The 10,001-nt window shown below is 39.0% G+C and overlaps 1 protein-coding gene across 1 annotated transcript in view; it reads right to left on the bottom strand.

Moving 5' to 3' along the window:
• Nucleotides 1–6,161: 6,161 nt before the first annotated feature.
• The window catches only part of efna4 (ephrin A4), a 37,574-nt gene continuing 33,734 nt past the window's right edge, over nucleotides 6,162–10,001 (bottom strand). The window contains exon 5 of the mRNA XM_030392619.1: nucleotides 6,162–8,013. Within this exon, the coding sequence (XP_030248479.1) occupies nucleotides 7,916–8,013 (98 nt within the window). The 3' untranslated portion in view covers nucleotides 6,162–7,915. The remainder of the gene's footprint in view (nucleotides 8,014–10,001) is intronic.

The following is a 10,001-nucleotide window of genomic DNA, read 5'->3' on the forward strand; positions in this document are numbered from 1 at the left end:
ATTAAAAGTGGATGAAAGTGAGAGAGAAAGAAAGGAAGGATGGGGAGAGAGTGTGGGGGGGGGGAGAGAGAGAGAGAGAGAGAGAGAGAGAGTGGGAGGGAGGGCGAGGAGAGGAGGCTGCCACGTGAAGTGTGACTGACTTAGCTCGTTTGTGTCTGGTTTTGGCGCGTTCAAATAAAAGCCGGTCTCATAATCCTAAAGTTTGTCACAGCTCGCAGTCCGGCACACACAACCAAGACCCCCCGCTCGTAGCCGCACACATGGGACGCATTCAGAAACGCCTTTCACACAGCGGGCTCGCTTTAATATAAAGACGGGGCCGGTGTGTGTGAAGCTTCAGCCAGCATGCTGCAAACTGATGAGAAAAAAAAAAAAAAATCAGCTCGGCTCAACTCGACTGGAACTCATTTGCACGCAACAGCCATAAGTTAAACATGGCGCAGGGTGTTAGAGGGATGAGAGATGTTTAACACTGGAAAGGACCAGCCAATGTCAACTGATCCCCGTTTTTAAAGATTACGACTGGATATTATCCAGAAAGCACTCCGGCCATGACTTCCCCCAGGCCAATTTTATGTATGAGTCAATATAAAGTGTCCTAAATCAGGCATGGAAATGATATTTAGGTTTCTCTCCTTCAGATGACATCTTGTTTATCTTTTTTTGGCACTTGAAACATTTTTTTAGAGTGTCCTTCGGTTGCTCTTACGCACAAAATGAGAAGTGAATGAATGTGAATTCGAAATTGTTGACAACAAATGCATGTTAGTTGATATATCGGTAATCTTCAAGTCCTCATAAGATACTTACAAGCAATAATTAGACTCAGATGTTAATAATAGCATAATAAACACGATTACTGTTTGATTTTGAGACACTTATAAGCTCAAGAAACATGTTACCAGTTTAAAGCGACTTAAGAACGTAAATAAAAGTTGAGTTGAGTTTAAAGACCATGTCAATTTTTAAACCTTTACTAAGCTTATTTGTTGCTTTATTAAGAATAATATCTACTCTATAATGCATTTATTAGCACTAAACTATTCTTTTTGAAGCTACTGAGGCTATTTGAGAGTAAATACATCATAGACATAGTTTAGTAAAGGTAAAGGTAAAGTAAAGGTTTAACAATGACATAAAAGGTATGCTCACCCAGAGATTCACCCAAAAAAGTAATTCAGTCGTCTTTCTACTCACCACTGTGCCGATGGCTGATAAGGTTTGTTACTGGGACAGTTGAAGTAGACGGGGACTTGTTTTAAATCATATTGTTTTAACAGCGTGAAATAAAAAACATAAAATAACTCAATACTCCAAAAGTCAAGTGTAATCCAAGTTCCAGAAGCCCAGAGATGCCAGAATGGTTTGACAAGATGTTATTTACACCCTTTTTTTAACAGCCAAAATTGTCACTGTAGCTGCCGAGCTAAAAGTGTTAGCGTGCAGTCAGAGCACAAACTCTCATGTGCAACAAGGTTGTAAATAACGACTTAAAAACGGATCCATTTGGGCTTTAAGGGCTTTGAGAGAGCTGGATTATGCCTGATGAGCTATATGGAGCCATTTTATGTTTGTGTTTTTCAGTGTTTAAAAACTGTGAGTCTTCATCTACATGAGTTGTTTATAAGAATTTTGTTTTCCTTCGAAGCACCAGAAATGTTTTATGGACTACACAGACTCACCTGTCTTTTCTTCAGCATGGGGCTGAGCAGATGATGACAGCATTTTCATTCCTGGGTGGACTTATCCTTTAAGCAGCCCATAAAGTGCTAACAAATTTCTCGTAAGTGCTTATAAATGCATCGTGATCTCACAATAAACGTGTTTATGATGCTATTACTAATGCTTATATAGCATTATTAATGTTAGGACCTTAATATAAAGCGTGACTGATTTATCTGTTGACTCTTGCTTGAGCTTGACACCATAACACCTAGTGTGTGTTCTCCTCCTCCTTTGTCATAATCTGGTCTGTCCACATTCATCCCACTGGAGGCGCCGGCTTTATGAGCGCACAGCAGATGATAATTACACTGTTACACCTGACACGTGTAAATGACACGAATACAACGCGCAGACACGGATACGACAGACTTAATATAGAAGAAACAAACTGTAAAAGTGTGGGAGTCACCTGTAAAGTAAATAGTTGACAAAGTGATTCAGTGATAATCCTCCAAACCTCAAAAAATAGTGAGCAACACATGAAAACCTGGTTGTCAACCGTGTGTTGTTTTTTTTACACTTCCAATGCCACAAATCATTTAATATAACAACGCACTGTGTGAAAGAATCTTGAAGATTTCCTCAAAGCTGGGTTTGTTGTGATGTGCCTTTCTTCCGTAATGAATGTGTAAATGCTAATGTGTTATTTCAATAGACTCATCTGCTCCAAATTACTCTCCTCGGTGGTTTTTTCTGTGACATTTTGAATCTGCAGTTTGAGCAGTGATTTACAACATGCAATTATTATTATTATTTTTTTTTCCCAGGAAAGCCTTGGGGCTGTCTAGTGTCATCACCATAATCAGACTTTCAAACTAGCATTAATTTACTGTCAGAATTACTTTATAAGTCCATAATTACCTCACAAGAGATTTTAAAGGTTTCTGCATCTGTACGGTGACTCTGCACGCCTCCATTACAGTATTATAAACACAGATTCAGTCTCCATTAATCAGTATTTTCTATAATTTGGATTGCGTGGTGACTGCCATTTAAAAGTAAAGCAAGGTGTAAGTATTGTGAAGGCCATTTAAAAAAAATAAAAAACTCCTCCTAAATGTCTGACTGGGAGCTCAAGTGAAGTGAAACCTCCCAGAATAAATAAGAAGGGATCTTCTTCTTCTTACTTCTTCTGAAGAATCTAAAGGCATTTAAGTAGCGGGTCTTGCTTGTTAAAACCCCACTTCACAGATTTAACATCTTAAGTCAGTCTTTTACTCTCCACTGCATGAAGGGTCAGATATTCTCAGCAGGAAATATACACTGTATCCGATTATAAAGTGTTGAAAAAGTAGACGCAATGTGTGCAAGAGATTTCAAGTGGAATTTGACTGATTGGCGGAGACTTTAAAAGTTCTTTATCTTCGCATAGTTGAGAACTCTTTCGCAGTGCTGCCCATACACACACACACGCACTCACGTCCAGGAGTAAAGAGCTGTTGGGAGTGATTCACCCGACAGAGAGAAAACACTTTCTCTGTTGGAACATTTTACTTTCCAGAGCGGAGTGACCGAGGGGGTCAGGAGATTCAATCTGTGATTCAGTCCCATTTCCTGATGCAAAAAGTTTTGTTGAGGTGGACAGAAAATGAGAAATTCCAGATTAGTGAGCTGGAAAAAGATCAGTGGAGCGAAAGTTTTGGCTGCTTTGAATTCTCCAACTTGCTCTGCCCATCAAGAAACAGTAGTGGAATGTAACTAAGTATTTTTATTCAAGTTCAAATCTGAGGTACTTAACCTGAGTATTTTTTTTTTCACTTTATACCTGCTCGACTACACCTCAGAAGGAAATACATATATATGGTCATATTTTAATTCGGTATAATTATTTGACAGCTTCAGTTACTTTACAAATGAACATGCTTGCGTACAAACATGAGCAGCAGTACAGTTTCAGTACGGCTGAAACGATTAGTCGATTAATCAATGACTCGACTGACAGAAATCACATTGGCAACTATTTTGTTAATTGTTGGTGATCGATAATACACTTTTTAAGCAAAAAATACCAAATATTTCATAATTCAAGCTTCACAGATATGATGACTTGATGCTTTTTCTTTTAAATACTTCGATATTTAGAATTTATCTTCAATGATTTCGAGGTTTAGACATTTCTCGAGTATTAAGTTTTAAAACTTTAATCACGGTTTCCCAATGTGCGGCCTGCTGGCCAAATCTGTCAGTGAAGGACCCAACTACATCTACCCCAAATTACAAAGAATATCTATACATTTTTTTAAAGTGTTCACCCATTATTAAGTCATAAAAACTGACAGACTATTTTCTTCCACCAGTGCATTTATGGCCCAGTCTCAGTCAAAACATGACAGGAAGGTTAATTAAAGAACAAAATTGGACATCTGAACATGATAAAGCTGGTCTAGGATGATATATTAAAGGTACACTTTAAGTGCTGGCCACATCAAAGTCTAATGAATCATTGCAAGTTTTTGCTATAAAGTACCTGGTGAAGGCTCTGGAGGACAGAAGGCCCAAAAGAAAACCACACGAGAAAACCAATTGATAATTTCTTAACGGATGCTGTGACTTCAATGAAGTGAAAAAAAACAATGCCAACAAATAAATAGAAAATGTTTAAACACCCACTTTTCTCAAGGGCCTCGTGATATTCAGGCAATTTCTTGTCCAAAGTATTCAGAAGGACACTTCCTGCCCTCTCGCCTCGCCTCGCCTCACCTCACCTCACCTCGCCTCACCTCAGTTCACCTTGATTCTGAAGGATGTGAAATACACACCGGCCAGGATTCACAACGAGAATGTCGCCACTCGTCAGGGTGTTGATTACACGCTGGGAAAATCTTTAACATCCTTCAAACATTCAAAGAAAGGCACAGTGATCTTAAAACTACTCCAGATTGAATTCACTTTCATGCAGCTTAAATACAACTTTGGATTTATTCCACTTTGCTGTAAAATCCTTTCAAGAATGTGTTGTATTTTATAAAATTGAAACAGTGCTGACTCATGAGTGTCCCCTTTAAAAAAATATGTCTTTATTCAAGTTATCACAATATAACTATTAAACATTGTTTGCTTCGATTAATGGCCGGAGTTTTGTGTTTCGGAAGGTGTAATCAACACGGCAACCCGAGCCTTAAATATTCAGCCGAGGTCCAATTAGATACAGGCCGACTTGTGGCAACAGAACCTGCTGTGTTGAAATCTGATAGTGTAATTACTGTGTCATGGACGAGGAGCGCAGCACTATGTATATGCAATAAGGTTTGCTTTTTGTCAGACAGCTAGTTAAGACTAAATCCGTTGTCCCAGAAATTGTTTATGATCCCAGTCATCAGGGGAGCTCAGACGTGGGATCTTCGCAGTCTCCTTAATTTATATAATATGACAACATCTGTCCATAATTATGAGCTTTATTTTGAAGAATGAGCTCACATAGACACACACACACACACACACAAACATCAGCGCTGTTCAAGACGTCCTGAAAAATACCAGACATTTTTGGTTACAAGAGTTCAAGTATTTCCCGTCTGGAATCAACAATAAAACCCTCGATATCACACTCTCACATAAAAGCTTTGGTTTGGGCATGCTGTCAGTAGAATAAACAGAAGCGCACAGTTGTCACACGGCTAAAATGGAAGTGGACACAGGCTGGCTTTTTCTCAAATCCTTTTCGCTTTCAACGCTAGTCTAAAAGTATCCCCCTGCTTTCCGCTGATTTCCTGTGTGCTTGCTTCATCATTCACAATGGGAGAAGAATGAAAACATGGGCTTTGGACATTTCCACGTGAAGGTCACAATCAAAAGGCACTTCATAACATGCCTCAACAGTGACAAACATGTCATCAGAAGAGATCATAAACCATGAAATAGGAGCATTAGCCCTATTATCCAGGAAATTGCCTTTCTGGCTTCACAGGCGGCTTCTACGTTACAGCAGACATAAATGGGAATGTGTTTACGGCTCATTCTATATTTAAAGCACACAAATATCTCATTTCGCTCTGTATTCAGCGTCACTCCTGTGTTTACTGAAAAGAAATCCAGCTACTACTTAAGGTTCGATGTATTGGTGATGATGCTCCAGGGTCTATTAATACCAGGAGTCTATTGGGTATCTGAGTCTTATCAGACTTCGGCTGCCCATAGATAAAAACTCAGCTCAATACTCCACTAGGTTACTCACATTACAGTGGCCTCTTAGACCACAAGGTCATTTCTAGTCCCCGAAGTCTCCTTATCTTTATACACTCCTGTGTATCACACTGGATGATGTGTGTGTTCTGCAAATAAAGCTGTGTGTGTGTTTGCGTGTTGCCAGCGAGACCTGCGGTTAAATAAAAACATCGATACTTTCTAAAGTTAAATGACGATCGACTCGGAGCGTTTAAATGCAATCATATTTATTTTGTTGTCTCACCGCGTAAAAAAAAAAAGAAAAAAAAAGAAAAAAAGAAAAGGCTCAGATTGCAGTTGGCTCTTCACAGAAGAAGCGACATTCTTCACTAAAATGTGAAAGCAGAACACATTTTACAGACACACACACACACACACGTAAAGAAATCACAGAACAAATCCCTACTTAACATGATTGCAAAAAAAATCTACGTCACTGATAATATTTCACAAATATTCAAACTCTTAGGAAAATGCGTAAAAAAAAATGGCATGACTGGTGTGATTTACAGCACGACAACAGGATATTTGGAGGAAAAATATATTAAGTGCTCACAATGTGGTTTTTTTTTTTTTTAAGATTGAACAAGCTGTGCAAGTGAACTATAGATTTTCTGAGGGGGAAATCATTACGTAATTTTATTAATATATAAACATTCAATTCAAATGAAAAATATACACCCATATTTTATTTTTTTCCAATTTCAATTTAAAACATCAGGAAAAAGAATTTAATTGTAAATTTAATGTAATATTTTGTCTTAATTGATGACAGTCGATTTAAGTGATTTCTTCTAGACAATTTGACAAAAAAAAAAATAATCATACCATCGAATCGTTTAACTTGTGTAACTACAATGCAGCAGAGCACGGTGAAAACAACCTAATATATACAAAATGTACCCGCAGTATAAATCATTGTTTGCTTGTTTTTGTCTGACTTAAATATCAGAGAAACATTGAATTTTGTAGTTAACATATTTAATTTTGCAGAATATATTAACTTTACATTAAAGTTGATCTAAAAATCTAGTATCCCGCGTAAAAAAAAAAAAGACAACAAAATGAACAAAAAAGCTTGTGTGCATATCTGCACATCTGGGCGGTCGGCAGGAGCATCGAGCGTTCAGCCTCCTCAGTGGTCCGCAGTGTGTACAGTGGAGCGAGACGAGATGATGCTCTCTGTTTTACCCATAACCCCCTCTGTTTCTGTTCTTCAGACAGAGGCGTGGGGGAGGCAGCACAGCAGGGGGTCCAATCTGAGAGGACAAACTCTGTCAAAGGTCCCCGTTATTTAACATTGCAGCTCCAATAATCTAGTGTCCAGTTTTCTGAGGTGATGGCCAACCCAGTCCAACTCCAGTTAAACCAGTTCAATCCCAGTAGAGGGCGCAGCAGCCCTGCCTGACTATTCCAGAATTTTCCAGCATTTTGACCCTAAAAACGCCAAAATCTAATTAGTTTGACACAATTATCTCACTCGGAGGCTATAAGGCAGTTTTAAAATGTGTCACTAACAAAAGTCCCCTCCGACCTGAGCCACTCAGTACAGTAGTGTGTGTTCATTTGGCCACTTTGCCACTTGAGGCAGCTTCTCAGACACGTACATCCAACACAACACGAAGAGAAAAAAGACACAAAGACATGATAAAAAAAAGGATACTTTGTGCTGACAGGCTTATTGTTCTGCTGGCATCAGAGTGGGAGACGAGTCTCATTACTACTGAAGCTCTATGTGTAATATTCTGTGTTACTACTTACACAACGAGCTGAGAGGGAAAAAACAACAAGTAATGAATCAGTGTGATTCAGCCCTGAGTCACTGTGGCCCTGTTCTGAGGAAGATGCGCTGTTCTTCCTGGAATTTCACAGGTAAGCAGTCCTTTTTTTGCGATAGCTTAGCATAGATTGCATTGTGTCATTCGCTGTCTGAGCGTAGATTGCATTGTGTACTTCTGAGTAATATCACCCCCCCATCCGACGGGAGAACGGGCGCGAGGTCAGCCGTGAGGACGGAACAAGGACATCAGGTGGTCAGCAGGAGGAGGACGGGGATGAGGAGCAGGAGGAGGAGAGGAGGTGAAGATGTCCTCAGTGAGCAAACACTGCTTTGAGCCGCAGTTTCTGAAAGAGAGAAGGTTGAATGAATCATCATGTATGAGTTTCACTATAAGGCCAAAAGAATATGGACTCAAGTATTTGGAACATTTTGGGCTCAGCGACATAATTCCAGTTTCAGAAAGTCTTAACGTCACAGCGTACAGTGACATTAAAAGCAGCCTCCTTGGTTTTCTGAGTTTTTGTTGCACAGTTTCAGAAGAACTTGACTGGCCTACAAATGAGCTCTGACCTCGACCCTGCCAGGCACCTTTGGGATGAAATTGAACACACACTTTGTGAGCCAGATCTCGTCGCCCCTTTATCTCTAATGCTCTTGTGGCTGAATGGGAGCACATCCCTACAGCCAAGTTCCAAAAAACTGGTGGAAGAAATTCCCAGAAGATTTGAAGGCTGCGAAAAAAGCACGTTATTGGCCACAGTTACAGGCTATGACACGTTAGATACACCACTGAGCTTTGTCATTGGTCGGTTTTATTTATATACTTCTTTTCTTTCGGCTGGTTCCCTCTCATCTCTTTAGATCAGTGTTGGGTGGTTACTTCCAAAGTGTAACGTATAAGACATATTACTAGTTACTTTGATTTGACAGTATGTGTAGTGATTCGTCACTGACAACTTTTGCGATACTTTCACCAAATAACCACAGAGGCAGGTTTACTTTAACAATATATCCTTTTTAAAAATTGTAATCAATAATGTAATCCAAGTGCCACAGTATTAAAGTAATGTGACTTGATCACGTTGGATTACTTCAATAACATACATATGCAATTAAAAACGGGAGAAACAAACAACATCATATATGTAATCTAATTACATTTTTGTCGGAACACAGTTAGCTCTTTTGGTACCCTAATTACGTCATCTCGTTAGTTGTATTCCGTGACTCCCCCAAGCCTGGATAGGACACTTGATTTCGGGTGGTTACATGTTAGTTGACAAAATGACTGTGATGCTGGTATTGAAACAAGTTACATTCTGTGGTCTGTTTTAAACAACAGCTGAAAACACATTTCTGTTGGTTAACAATTTTCATGAATCCTCCTTTCCCTCACTCCACTTCAATTATCGTCTTGTACGAACTGTTTGAGTTCTTGTTTGTGTCTGAATGTAGGTCGGTATGGGTGTTTGTTGGTATGTGTGTATGTACGCTGGGTTTGACATGTGCACCTTATCATTTATGTGAAGCACTTTGTCACTGTCTGTTCTTAAAAGTGCTGCACAAATACATTATTATTAATATTTGTGTTATTATATTACTCTGTTACTGCCTTAAGTAATTTATTGCTGTGACTTGTTAGTTTTGTAGCACGTTCACCTCGTCACTAGTGTACAAACATGTGTAAAAACCTAAATTAATATGGCCTGTGCACTCACAGCATTCTGCTGTGTTGGTCGCCAGAGTTGGAAAAGAATTAGGCAACAAAAAAAAAGGGAAAAATAAAAGAAATATGCTGCCCCTCCTTCCTGAAGAGGGGCCTGAAATCGTCAGCGTTGATTATTTTGGAGGGATTCATTTAGAAAGATCACGAAAATAACACTCTTCAGTGTGACTGCTCTTGTGTCTCACTGAAATTGTCTTCGAAAATTGCACCCGTGTATGCATCCAACGGGTTTTTGTTTTCTTTTGTCCCTGATCTTGTACTGATGGATATTTGTTCTTCACTTATTTGTAGCGTGCGACGGTCGCATTTATACGTTTGTTTCGTGTTTATTGTTGTAATGATGTATATTGTGCCATTTTTTGGTCAGGTCAAAAAAAAAAAAATTTCAATCTCAACGTGCTTAAATAGACAAGATATAGCTGCAGATCATACATCGGTGTAGCGTTCGGGTGTCCAAATACTTTTGGCCATTTCCACGTGACTAATTCGACAATTGGTTATATGTATGTTCTCAAATTCATTCATTCATTCATTGATTTCATACGGATACTGTGCCATGTTTGTGCTTTTTTTGGAACAACAGCTGCAAGTGAATAATTCCTGCAA

This window comes from Sparus aurata, chromosome 17 (assembly GCF_900880675.1).
Source record: "Sparus aurata chromosome 17, fSpaAur1.1, whole genome shotgun sequence".
Lineage (NCBI taxonomy): Eukaryota > Metazoa > Chordata > Actinopteri > Spariformes > Sparidae > Sparus > Sparus aurata.